The sequence below is a fragment of the Ascaphus truei genome, chromosome 8 (assembly GCF_040206685.1).
Source record: "Ascaphus truei isolate aAscTru1 chromosome 8, aAscTru1.hap1, whole genome shotgun sequence".
In the NCBI taxonomy this organism is placed as follows: Eukaryota; Metazoa; Chordata; class Amphibia; order Anura; family Ascaphidae; genus Ascaphus; species Ascaphus truei.
The window spans coordinates 5,417,220-5,431,510 of record NC_134490.1 but is presented as its reverse complement, the minus strand read 5'-3'; the positions used below and the strand labels follow the sequence as shown (position 1 = coordinate 5,431,510).

The window sequence follows — 14,291 nt, the reverse complement described above, 5'->3', positions numbered from 1 at the left end:
TGAAACTAAAATAAATCTTAATTTGTGTAATAAAGTGATAAATGTTATTACTATTGTAATAAATGACCTATCTAATAAACAGATGTGTGAGAAAAAGACTCCATGAGACCGACACAGAGGGAACATGTCAAGCATGTTCAACCTAGACCTCTATATCATATCATCAAGGGAGAATTGTCCTATCATACTACAGTACTGATATCAATGCAGTCGTTTAGACCAAATGGGCTAAGTGTGTTAAGAACATAAATCCAGTAGGTTTCTCTTAGATTCTCTTAGATTTAACCATTTATGTCTATCCCCATTTAATAGAGTGGATTTAATACTTTCTATGCCCATCACTACTAATGTGGCTGGGTCTTTGTTATGTTTCAACTGATAGTGGCGAGATAAACTGTGTGTTTGTTGTCCATGTATTACGTTCCTACGATGTTCTAAAAATCGTATACTTAAAGGACGTGCCGTCCTCCCAATATATTGTATACCACAAGGGCACATAATAGCATAGACTACAAAGCTGGATAAACAATTTATATGTCCTTTAACTAGATGTGTAGTTCCATTGGAATGAGATGAGATACTGTTTGATGTCTTTAGATGTTTACATGTTATACATGTAGGGCGCCTACAAAGAAAATTACCATCAACTTCATTTATATCCTTCATGTGCATAACCTCTGAATATTTTAATCTACTTGGTGCCAAGACGGATTTGATGTTTTTTGCCTTTTGAAATACAACTGGTGCTCTAGCTGGTAGTTTTTTTTAACCAATAATCGGGTCATTCAACAGGATGTTCCAATGGGAGTTCAGTATCGATTTGATCTTGTGAAATGCATTGTTATATTGTGTGACAAAAAAAGGTGAACCAAATTTTTTGCTCAACCCTCTATCACAATTCTTGATCTTTTGTTTTGATTTCTCCAAAATTTCACATCTATCCATTGAACCTACCTGTTTGAATGTGTCCAGAATAATATCCTTATTATAGCCTTTGGCAACAAATCTCTTGACTAGAATATCCCCATGGGCCAAATAATCAGAGTCAAGAGAACAATTTCTCCTGACCCTTAAAAATTGGCCCCTGGGGATATTCCCCAACCATTTTTTTGTAATAGTTACTGGTACTGTGTATATACCCATTGGCAGCTACCTTTTTGAAAAAAAATTTTGTGACAATTCTGCCATCCTCATTGGCACTCAATTCCAAATCTAGGAAAGTGATCCTTGATTTATCAAGTTCTGATGTGAATTTTAGCCCCATGTTATTAGTATTAAAGGAAGAAAAGATGTCTACCAGTTCCTTTTCGTCACCATCACAGATGAATAGCAGGTCGTCTATGAAACGGCCATAGAACACCAGTCCAGCCCCCAGTCTTGCATTCCCCCACACATGGATACTCTCCCACAGTCCCATGTATAGGTTAGCGTAGCTGGGGCAAACCTGGAGCCCATGGCCGTTCCACAGACTTGCAAATAATATTTTTCTTCGAACAAAAAATAGTTATGCTCCAAAATGAAGCGTATAGCTTTTAAGATGAATTCCCTTTGGATCAAATCCAACTGTGTATCAGCCTCTAGATATGTTCTAACTGCCTGTACTCCCTTCTCGTGATCTATACACGTATATAGGGAAGCCACATCGCATGTGCCCCATATATACGTAGGTTTCCAGGAGATCCCAGAGATCAAGTCCAAGACATGTAGCGTGTCCCTAATATGTGATCTCAATTTTGCCACAATGGGTTGTAGATAATAATCTACATACTGGGACACGCATGACGCTCCCAATGAGACTAAATATTACCGTGTAATACTAAAATTAAGAGAGATATTAATATCTGCCTCTTAGTATTTGTTAAACCTCAGGTGTCTGCATTCGTTAGTTGCGGGTAAGTCCCACGAATACACATATGTATATGTGTATATGTACGAATACACATCTCATAATATTCTTATATTTAATAAGGTCACTCATTCTGATATCTCCTGGTGTAACCGCACCCCTGACCCCCATCAAAAAATCCTTTGAAGCAGGGACCCCTGGGTAGGGAACATTTGTCACCTGGTGTTAGATGTCACACCCAATGCCCCAGCCTGGGTCTAGCTGTCTCTAGCAATATTCCCTTGGCCTGCAAATTAGGTATTAACATACTGTGCACCAAAACCCCTTCTGCTTTTCACACCCAACTTCAATCAAGCTTTTTGAAGTCCATATTTTCTGAAAAGACACCCCACAGTTGTATTTTCTTAAACTGTAGCTTATTAACCCCTTAAGCCCCAGTGTGTGTGGTGCAGACACTGGCCCAGAAACAATACATTTTTAACAGGGGAATAAGCATTTGGATATTGAAGCAAGGTAAAAACACATTACTGCACATCAGTCCAGTTAACCCCTTGCTTCCCAGGTGAGGTTAGAGGGTGGCCAATTGGGGTGTAACCCCTTTAATCCCGGGCCAAATCCTCCCCATCGTCACACCCGCTACCCACAATAAACCTGGCACGGCGGGTTAACCCCTTCATTGCCTTAGCGGTTAGCCGCTAAGGTAATGAAGTGGCTTTTAAATGCCTTTTTCCTGCCTCGGTGCGGGTATCAGCTCCGGAGACCCCCGGCATCAATCCCAGCCAGGTAAAAGGCCAGAATATTTTCTAAGTGTCGACCTTGCCGATGCTTCTCCTCCACCAACTTGCCAACTTTAGTTGGCGGGACGGTTTGGCGGTGAAATCTCAATTCTGGAGTGCCGATCAGCACCGAAAAGCTGATTGGGGCTACCTGAATTCAGCCGAGTTCAAAAAGTGCCGATAAGTGGCTTATCGGCACCCGCCTGCCGATAAATTTTTATCGGGAACAAAAAATGCCGATTTTGGCCACTTATCGGCGCTTACTGAATCGGGAAGGCAATTTTGGTGGAAAAATAGCAATAAAAGCCTTATCGGCGCTTACTGCATGAGGCCCTATGTATGAGAGAGTCTTTTTGGATATACTCACTTGGTACACTTTCTCCCAGGGATCTTAATGAGTGCGTGGATACTAGCACACTGGTTTAGTGTCCTGCCTTGCTGTTTTCTGCCTTGCCAGTTCGGTTCCTCTCCCTCTATTCTAGGATGGGGTTCTGTGTTTTTGGAGGGGATTCCTCTATACTATATTATATGATATTTCCTTAGAGTAGGTGTTATTTAATAGTTAATCCAGTTTTTTCCTTTATCTTTTTATAATTTTAGTTGTAACAATTGTTGTTATTATATGTAATTAGATATAATTTTAATTAATGCACTATGTGAATTATCAATTTAATAATTTTTGTTAGTACATAAAATGTAAACATTGTTTTGTGAATGTTGTTCTCATCACACAAGGAATAGGTTGATTTTAATACATTTTTTCAATTTTATTTAGATTTTTTTATAATCCTTTTTTATATGGTGTAGTGGTATTTGGTTGTTTATATATTTATATTATTATATTCTAATTAATATATTGATTTATTAATATTTTTTCATACTAAAATTATAGTTTTAGGCTTTAATTTTAATTTGGTATATATATATATTCTTCCATATTTGATGAAACTTAGATTGGTAATAGTGGGACAGCTTTCTCTAACACGTTATGTGTTAGTTGAGTTTATACATAATTAAATTGTTTAGTTTTAGCTATTTTCATTGTATGATGTGAACAACATAATTATTGATGTTTTTTTGTTGTTATTCATTGTAATGTTGATATTTATAGTAATTTTAGAGTTATACGATTTGTGGTGAAACTTAGTACCAATGTGAAAATAGGTTTACTTGATCCAGCCTATTTAATTGGCTGTCCTTGACCAATCACATAACTCCTGACGAAGACGCCGCAGTGTGACAAAACGCGTAGAGCTGTGACATCATCGCGTTCGTGTTGGTGTATTTGGAGTCCCTGGCTTCCCTGCGCTCCGGCTGGCGGTAATTTCAAGTGAACAAACGAAGAATAGGGGGAGCAGGAGGTTAGAGGGAAAAGAAGACAAACCTTCAATCACAGTATTCAAATAGCTAATCAAAAACCTTGCAAAACCTTACAAAAACTGGACGTGGGGTATATTAATAAGATAATCAGATAAATAAATACTCACACGGCCATGTGGAGTAAAAATATATAGGGTAATTAAAAGTGCTAGCAACCATTGTATGAGAGGGAGCAAAGGACGAGCAGGCATTGGATGCCTTTTTTGTTGCCAATTTGGGATAGGAGTTCATGGTGAACCTGTACTGTTTACATCCACTCTGCAAACCTGGGACTCACCCTACCACCGCAGATGACCACAATAGAGATTTCGCTCCCGCGAATGGTTCTGTTTAAAATCCTGTAAGTGCACATTCTTATGGGTTGCTGATTTTTTAAATAAATTTACCTTATTTTTTACTCAGTCACGTGCTATGGAGCTTGCGCTTTTGTTTGTTTTTTGTTCATATATATATATATATTTATATATATATAAAACGGTGTATCCCGGGGCCCTTCTTATCCTGACCCCCATATGTGAGAAACTGTCCCAATTACATGTGTGTGTATTGTGGTGCACCTGCTGGCTTACAGGACTCCTGAGTCTCCCGCTGGGTGTTAGTGGGGATATCACCATGACAGGCGTCTGAGGAAGTATTCTGAGTCCTACTCACATTCGGTACAGCGCCTCCACCCCATCAGGATCCCTACGGCAGCAGGGAGGAGTATCTGACGGGGACCTCCTTGGTGCATCCTCCTGGTAAATAACTCCAAACTCACACAGGAAGGATCTTTTGAACCAGGGCATCTTTAATGTCATCTCCTCTGGCAGACTGCCCATCACAGCGGCCGACTCTAGCCACTCATGCGGAACCCTGGACACAGTGTGTAATCAGCCTGCTCCTGACAGTCAGACTGTACTGCTGCAGGCCTTTAACTCTCTTAGACTCTCCTGTAGAACAGTTGGACTGACTAACTTTAGGCAGTGCTGTGTAATATATAGACTTCAGAAAAACCCACACCTCTGTGTCACTAACAGTGGACTCAAAGCATGTTGTCACTTCCTTTGCAACATATGACACTTCACCAGGATTTGAGGGCAAACCTCCATGATAGGTACTGGCAACCCTGCCTTCTTACCAGGACTACTGCCAGCATGAGAGAGATCTGTACACCAATTTTACATTGGCTACAATCTCCCCCTGGTGGAACCCAACGGCCCGGCTGGGATCTAAATTTGCGGAACCTTCCTTCGGGTAGCACTGCAACACATAAACAAGATACATAGCATAGAAATAAATTATTTCAAAACACATTTTTCCACTTCTGCATCACATAATTACATAACCAGGTTGATTACAGCAGCACATAGAACTACTCCATAGGAGAATTAATCTAGTAATAATGCCTAGGGTCAGGTTTCTGCACCTCCCTTCCATTAGCATCCTTCACTGGGATACTGTAAGATCTGGGCGGCCCATTCTCTGGCCGGTACTCCATCTTATGCATGAAAATGTTGCGCCCAACACTCCATACCCTCATCAAATAGCAAATCCTTTCCTCAGTCTTATGGGCTGCATGCTCAGACTTAGCCATTATACTGTATAGTCCTCAATAGTCTCCCTCAGCCAGTCGTCCCTGTTATCCTCTATCTCCTGCATGAGAGGTTCTGGCACATCTGGATATTCCAGACCATGAGACCTTTTGTATCTGGCAACTATTGCCCTCTCAGCCCTGCTGGTGCGGATAAGCTTTTTATTGCCTGCCCTGCCTAGCAGTACCCACGACAATGGTTCTTCAGGAGCAACCACGTCATACCACCAGTCTAAGTTCTTTCAAATCTAAGGCTGTCTCACATTTTAGTCTGGTCTGTAACTGTTTCATACGCCCATAATATATATTTTCTTTAACTGTGCACGCAATGTCTTGTATATAATGTATACCCTGTTCATTTATGTAACTGTATTTGTAACCATGTATTATTTGTTTTACTCTGTGCCCAGGACATACTTGAAAACGAGAGGTAACTCTCAATGTATTACTTCCTGGTAAAATATTTTATATATAAATAAATAAATAATACAATTTGGAAGACCCTCGGGGAGTGACAAGGCCCTTTTGAATATCGTAACTTCTTTTCCTTAACGCCTCTAGGCGTTCCTCATCGGAGTACTCACCTATATCCCACCAGTGATCGACTATATCACTCCTTATTAGTATGAACCGAGTACGGTCCAACCAGGCCTCATACCCCTCAAACATAGGAGCCCACCATCTGTGTTCCCGCTCTACAGCCTGCTCTCTCACTGCAACGGCCATTTCTCCTTCCTCCGGTACTCCTCCAGAAGACACTCCTGATGTCCCTGTGGACCTAGAATTGGATCCAAGGCGTTTAGGCCTACCCTCACATTTGCATTGTAATCAACCGAATTCATTCTCGACGACACCCCAGAAGCAATCATTTCCCTTCCCGATCCCTCATCGGAGGTAAAACATTCCCCCCAGGTCCAGATTTGACCCAGTCCATTCCTCGGAAGTATCCCGGGACTCCCCAGACCACCCTTGGCTAGACAATGACCCGGATGACGAGGTGACAGGGGCAGGGGTGTGGGCAATGGCAGGGCAAAAAGGGACATGGGCTGGCGATGCGGCACTACTATCCACAGGGGGACAGTACCGCGGCCGGTGCCAGTGGGTTGCAGTTCAGGCTCACCCGTCTCCTTGTTCCCGGGCTTTCTCACGGCCTGCCAACTCTTGCTCTTCTCACCTACAGACGACCTGGTACAGCAAGGCGGTCCCAAGGGCACGGCCATCTTCCAGCCCATTCTGCTGTGTCCGCCGGAAGTGACGTCATCTATCTCGCGGGACTCGGCGCCGCCATCATGGGTTGGGTTCCCCACCGGAACCTCTTCCTCAAGAACAACGTCCGCCGCCGGAAGTGATGGTTCCTCTTGCTGCTCTGCTTGGGTCTTGGCTGGGCCTTCCTTTGCCGTCGCCTCCATCGGAGCCTGTGGGGGGTAAGAAGGTGTCTCACCACTCTGTCGGCTTTCGATGGGGTCCTCTCCGCCTTCCGCACTAGGAGTCGCCACGGCCGTGGGACTCATCCGCTCCGGTCGCACCAGCGCAGGTGACCGCAGACTCTCCAGACTCTGCTCCGCTACATCACCGGTAAGTGCCAACTCTTTTTCAGCACTGCTGTAGTGGTCCGCCGGTAGGCGCACCACCACCGATGTAGGGCTGGCTTGCTCGTCGTCCGACGAGACAGACTCCGACGCTGGTAGTGGTACCTCCGAAGGGGACCGACAGCGAGGTTCCGGGTTCTCGCTGCGGTTGCAGGCCCCGATTTCTTTTCTCACTCCGGTGCAATCATTAGCAGGGATCCCCATTCTCCGGGATCAGCTTTCTTTGCCTTGACTTTGGGCGAGGCTCCAGCCATCAGCTTGGCTGTCTTTCCTCCCGCCTCTGCGGCGTGCCCAGGCACAAAGGACTCCAAGGCCCATAGGTAATGTATGCCACACTGGGGGCATCTTGCTGTGGTGCTGGCTTCTCTGCCGGGCAACCAGCATTGAATGCACAGGCACCGCAAAGTTTCTTTGTCACCCGCCTTTACCACCAGGAAGCCTCCTGGCAATGAATAAGGGTGTAACGAAATGTCCGGTGTACTCATGATTGTACTGGTTAAGGGAGACACTCGACACAGCAGTCTCTCCTGTTCACCAGCTCCTCGCAACTGAAGGGCAGGGGTCGCACCTTTAGCTCCACCCTCAGCCAACTCGGTTCGCAATTGGCAGATATAGGGACCCCCCCCTGGTAGATATTAAGGGAGGGTCCCACAGATTCACTTGATGACCCAGAATTGGCTCTGAGCCTGTCATAGTCCAGGAGGGCGCGGCCACAGTTTTCACGCAACTTCCCCCAGCAGGGATGGGTTCTTTATTTCGCGCCAATCCTGGCCAACTCCTTGCACTAGCATGATTTGCAGAATTTTCTTCACTCGGCCCTCGCGGTTTCCCAGGGAAGCGGGAACCGCCATCTTGGATTGCACGGCCATTCACATAAGCAGCTGAGGTAGTTTGTGTAGTGATCACCGCCTGGCAATCAGGTTCTCCATCCACCCCGCACATAATAGCAATGTCCTTGACACTTTCCCCCAGGGTAGCACCCCGGGATCCTAGACAGGACAAAAACGGCGCAGCCACTGCTTTAGCGCCACTCCATAGCAAACTAGCCAAAGTCAGTTCGGTAGTCTGTTCTTCTGTGGTACACACACCACGTGCACTCTCTCCATCAGGCTCTGGCTGCCATCTTAGACTCTCCGCATGCGCGGAACCTCACTACTTGCGGTCGCCATCTTTACTTGATAATTGCTATCGCACATGGTGCGCCTCTCTGCTGGGCAGCTGCCATTTCGATCCAATGAAGAATGCCAGTGCACCACTCTACATGTATCTAATGTATGTTTGACTCATGTGTACTATCTCAGTCTAGGCTCACTCTTTCACTGTATGCTGTATCTGCCTTCCTCCAGTATGTGCTCTGTGGTAAGTGTTCAGGCTACTGGCTAGAGTACTCTGGCTTCTCCCATGCAGTACTAGGGCGTCAACCTCTCTTGGCCACCTCTAGCGCAGGTTCTCTCTGGAATTACTGACCCGCGTTAACCAGGCTATTCCCATGAGCATGGCATCCCACGACTAGCTGCCTCAAGGTGACCTAAACAGCTACTGTATAGCCCTGTCTCCAGACCCACTTTACTCCATTCAAGGCCCTAGGGTGTGCTTTGCGAGTCGTCCAGACATTTCCTGACTACCCCTAGGTCCCGTCCCATCCACAGCACTGACTGGCAGCATACACTCTCCTGTTTCACAGTGTGCCTAACAAAAGCCTGTCCTGTCGAGAGGTATCTCAGCAGCGCCTCCAAATGTAATGGTGTTTCCCGGGGCCCTTCTTATCCTGACCCCCATATGTGAGAAACTGTCCCAATTACATGTGTGTGTATTGTGGTGCACCTGCTGGCTTACAGGACTCCTGAGTCTCCCGCTGGGTGTGAGTGGGGATATCACCATGACAGGCATCTGAGGTAGTGTTCTGAGTCCTACTCACATTCGGTACAGTGCCTCCACCCCATCAGGATCCCTACGGCAGCAGGGAGGAGTATCTGACGGGGACCTCCTTGGTGCATCCTCCTGGTAAATAACTCCAAACTCACACAGGAAGGATCTTTAGAACCAGGGCATCTTTAATGTCATCTCCTCTGGCAGACTGCCCATCACAGCGGCCGACTCTAGCCGCTTATTCCGTGGAGGTACTCCATGCAGAAGGTTCCTCCTCTCTTAATTAGGTTACTGTCCACCTCTCCCCTAAGGGAGACCACCAACTGTGCCAGAACCCTGGACACAGTGTGTAATCAGCTTGCTCCTGACAGTCAGACTGTACTGCTGCAGGCCTTTAACTCTCTTAGACTCTCCAGTAGAACAGTTGGACTGACTAACTTTAGGCAGTGCTGTGTAATATATAGACTCCAGAAAGGCCCACACCTCTGTGTCACTAACAGTGGACACAAAGCATGCTGTCACTTCCTTTGCTACATATGACACTTCACCGGGGTTTGAGGGTAAACCTCCATGATAGGTACTGGCAACCCTGCCTTCTTACCAGGATTACTGCCAGCATGAGTGAGATCTGTACACTAATTTTACACATGGCTACATATATATATATATATATATATATATATATATATATATATATATATACACGCAATATACATATACATACACTTATACACATACACACATACATATAAAATCAGGAACAGTTCTGGTTGTTAACGGTGTGACCAAGAAGAAAGGGTCCTGGAACATGGCCGGTGTACAGGGGGTCACGCGGCCGGTGTACATGGGGTTACACGGTTTACTGAACCAACAGCAGGAATGGGAAGAACAGGATGAGGAGTGAGTAATCTTTTATTATCCTGGGAAAGCGAATTTAGTAAATCATGGCACGCTTCAAAATGTTCAATAAATCAGGGCTTCCATGACTTTGGAACATGGGGACCAGAAATTAGATTGTAAGTTCTTGAGGTAAGGGATTGGTTGTGCCTACAGATACAAGGTTCAAAGCTGTGTGTAATGTCAGAACTATACACAAATAAATAATAATCACAGAATAAACTGAGACCTGGGACACAAATCTGAAAGTCTGCGGTGTAAAGATGCAGAGCGGGGAAGGCAAGGAGGGAGCGAGAGTGTAGCAGTATCACACAGATGTGATAGATTATAATAGATAGCTAATAAACTGTGGAAATGGACTGGGGGGGTCTCTGGAGATGAATTATTAGCAGTATTAAGAATCCCTTTTGTCTGTCACATCGTTTCTCAGTAGCTATTTCTTTGTGAAAGAATGTGTTTGTTTATAAGGATGAGTTTGGCTGACACTAGATTTTCACTTTGTGCCTATGGCTCAACGCCCAGAATTATAGTGATAAGAATAAGACGTATTCTGTTGTTGCACAGCATTATAGTGATAAGAATAAGATGTATTCTGTTGTTGCACAGTATTATAGTGATAAGAATAAGATGTATTCTGTTGTTGCACAGTATTATAGTGATTAGATGTACCCTGACGTACCTTGTTGTACTGAGCTGTTTTAAAGCAATTTTTACCAACGTTTAGTAGTGACCTTTAAGATGATAGGTTTAGAAAAGGGATTAGCCTGTGTTATAATGTAGGCATCACATCATTATAATCTGCCTATTAACCAATGTTAGACTAAGAATATGAAAAGTGTATATAAAGCCTGCGTAGGACCTACCCTTGCAGAATCTTGCTGACTTTCCTGTATGGCCATACTGTATCGTGTATCAATAAATGTACTCAATATAACGAACCTGAGTTTGTTCCTATCTACAATATATGAACGAGCAGACATATATAAAATCTCACTATTTTTAACATAGGAGCACCTGTTCTGTTTTGGGCGGTTTGACTCTGCAAATTACATTTTGATTGAGGCATTTTCTTGCTTTTACCCCCCCACCTATAATAATATAATTCTTACCTGCCGTCTTTGGCACCACATCAGCTCTCAACTGAAAAGAAAAATTATATATTTTTAGTTGAGGGGAAATTATTTTACAGTTAAAGAAATAATGCGCAGTTAAATTGCACCTTGTTATTAAATACAATATCCTTTGTGGGTGCAGCATGTCACGGCATGTACATCTTATCCTAATAACAACAACTTCATCAAATGGGGGGATGAATAAAACAGAGAAATGTGAATGTATATATTAACATGAGAAGAGATAATCAAGCGATTTGGAAGAGAGGAACTGGTCTCATTGTTACATAGTTACATAGTTACATAGTAGATGAGGTTGAAAAAAGACGTAAGTCCATCAAGTTCAACCTATGCTAAATTTAGACAACAGATATTTTATCCTATATCTATACTTACTTATTGATCCAGAGGAAGGCAAACAAAAAAAATCAGTGTCATATCATCCAATGATATCTCATAAGGGGAAAAATAAATTCCTTCCTGACTCCAAGAATTGGCAATCGGATTAATCTCTGGATCAACATCCTTCCCATATATACTTATTTGGTATATCCCTGTATACCTTTCCCATCTAAAAAGATGTCCAACCTTTTTTTGAACAAATCTATTGTATCTGCCATCACAGTCTCCATGGGTAATGAATTCCACATTTTAACTGCCCTTACTGTAAAGAACACTTTCCTTTGTTGCTGGTGAAATCTCATTGTTACTTCTCACGACTTCCTGTGAGATGTGGCATGTCCGTGGCTAGTTATTACATATACAGCTGAACCCCATTATAACGCGGTGCTCAGGGTCCACATAATGAGACCGCGTTATAACCGGGATCGCAGAAAAAATGGTCGCCGTGACCAGGGTTCCACGTCCGCTGAGGAGAAGAGCTGGGATAGCTCTGTGCTACACCTCCCTCCCTCCTGCTGTCCCTGTCTGTCCACAAAAAATGAGTTTTTTTATATGAGGTGACCTGACAGGCACTAGGCACTATAAGCTCTGAGCTTGTTCTGGACTTTCTTGGATTAATACCCTTTATCAGACGCGTCCACTAGTTGCTGATTTTTCCGTTTCCTCCATTGTGATTTGAAAGAGAGTGCGCTGGGAGCAAGTTGTCACTACAGTACAATCACGGCTTTGAGCAGCTGTAGCTTGTGACACGTTGCATGTCACTGGATACACTCAGCCAATTGGTGTGAGGGATTCCCCCTCCTTCCCTGTCTATGACGAAGCAGTACTCGGACGGAGTGTCTGGTGACCGGAGCGGATAAGGAGACAAGTGGTGGAGCTTCTTGCTGTAGAAGGTGATTCGACAGCCTAAGTGGTGGGAGTGATCCCCCCTTCTTTTACCTGAGGATGTGGAGATGAGATGTGCCCAGAATACATTTGACGGTGAAGACAATCATGGGTGAATATCCTTCACTCACCTGAGCTGTCTGGCGTAGGTGAACATCTATGCATACTATAGCCTTTGAAGGAGGACGATGAGCCTTTAAAAGATCCTTTGCAGCAGCTGTGGGAGCGTCTGGTCTATACTGGTTATTATACCTACATGTTCATTTATATCTTATATTCTGTACGTGTATATATTAACTTTTTTTTATAATTTTATATATATATACAATATATAAACATAAATATAATTATAAAAAAAAAAGTATATATATATATATACCATAATACTGAGTTAAGTTATGGTGAGTAAAAAAAGTGACAAAAACCCTCCACAGGAAAGCAAATATGCAAATACAGCTGTATGCTCATCTGCATGTCTTAGGCAGGTCTGCAACCCCGCCTTTCCCCATTATCACCCAGCATACAGCACTTCCACTGCAGCAAGGGATTCTGGGAAATGACATGCAAATGAGCACACAGTGTCACTTTTTGCCTCAAAAACCATTTTTAACATGGTTCCCTATAGGCTTAAGCTTGCTGCATGGTCACAGCTTTGAGCACAGCCAGGGTTAAGGTGCATACCCAGAAAACCACCCACAGACAGCTGTTTCGACCTTGATGGGTCTCATCAGTGTGGGGTTGATTTTAACTGGATATGCATAAGAGGCTATGGGATAGGCTATACCATAATACTGAGTTAAGTTATGGTGAGTAAAAAAAGTGACAAAAACCCTCCACAGGACAGCAAATATGCAAATATAACTGTATGCTCATCTGCATGTCTTAGGCAGGTCTGCAACCCCGCCTTTCCCCATTATCACCCAGCATACAGCACTTTCACTGCAGCAAGGGATTCTGGGAAATGACATGCAAATGAGCACACAGTATCACTTTTTGCCTCAAAAACCATTTTTAACATGGTTCCCTATAGGCTTAAGCTTGCTGCATGGTCACATATTTGCATATATATATATATATGTGTGTGTGTGTAAGTATTTTGTTAGCCACAGAACGGTGTCGACTATTTGTTTTTGATTATTAAGCTCGGCTATCACAGTACAGATACCTCTACATCAAAATATGGAAGATACCACATTGTACCGCACTCAAATGAAGCTAAAGGATTTACTGAAACAGGCACAACTAGACAGTGATATCATCTTCCACAGCAAATGCAAAAAGGAGCATCTGATCCCAAAAGGACTCGCCTTCAAAACCCCATTTGAGAACACATACAACACAAGATTCTCCCAACAACTGTGCACCAGGACCTCTGAAAGATTAAGGAACCATCTGATCAGTATCTGTTACAGCAACAGGAGAAATACAAAAGAGAAGATAGACGGCATTCTGACCACACAAGAAATACACATGGAGAGGAATCCAAACATTCTATAAAGGACTCCTGAAGAGTCTAATTAGCAACAAGGAAAATAAACTCTACAGACTGAAACTGAGAATGGGATACTCTGCAGCAGCCAGCACAACCACAAATAATACAAACAGGGACTATCACCAACAGCAGGACTGCACTGTTAACATCTCAGACTGCACACCAAATCAAGCAGAGTCCTCAGTATTTAGTATCAAAGGGACAAACATTCTGCCCTACCAAGCCCATGGACAAGATTGAGCTGTGCAGTGACCTTGAAGAGTTCTTCAGAACATTGCGTCTTAAGGAGTTCTTCCATGACCGACACGACCAAGGGGCCTATGCAGTAAAGTCCAATAGAAATTATCGGCAGGGTTTTGAACTCGCCATGTTTTTGCCGAGTTGCTCTCACGAAATGCAGAAAGGCCCAAATACCAATGAGAGCAACATCTCTAAACATGGCGAGTTGCAAGCGCCAATACGACCTGTTAGTA

The 14,291-nt window shown here is 43.7% G+C and overlaps 1 protein-coding gene across 2 annotated transcripts in view; it reads right to left on the bottom strand.

The window, feature by feature from the left end:
- Positions 1-14,291, bottom strand: part of LOC142501071 (peptidyl-prolyl cis-trans isomerase F, mitochondrial-like) — a 73,516-nt gene that overhangs the window by 43,893 nt on the left and 15,332 nt on the right. For both annotated transcript variants that reach the window (XM_075610381.1, XM_075610380.1), the window contains exon 2: positions 11,037-11,067. In XM_075610381.1, the coding sequence (XP_075466496.1) occupies positions 11,037-11,067 (31 nt within the window). The remainder of the gene's footprint in view (positions 1-11,036; positions 11,068-14,291) is intronic.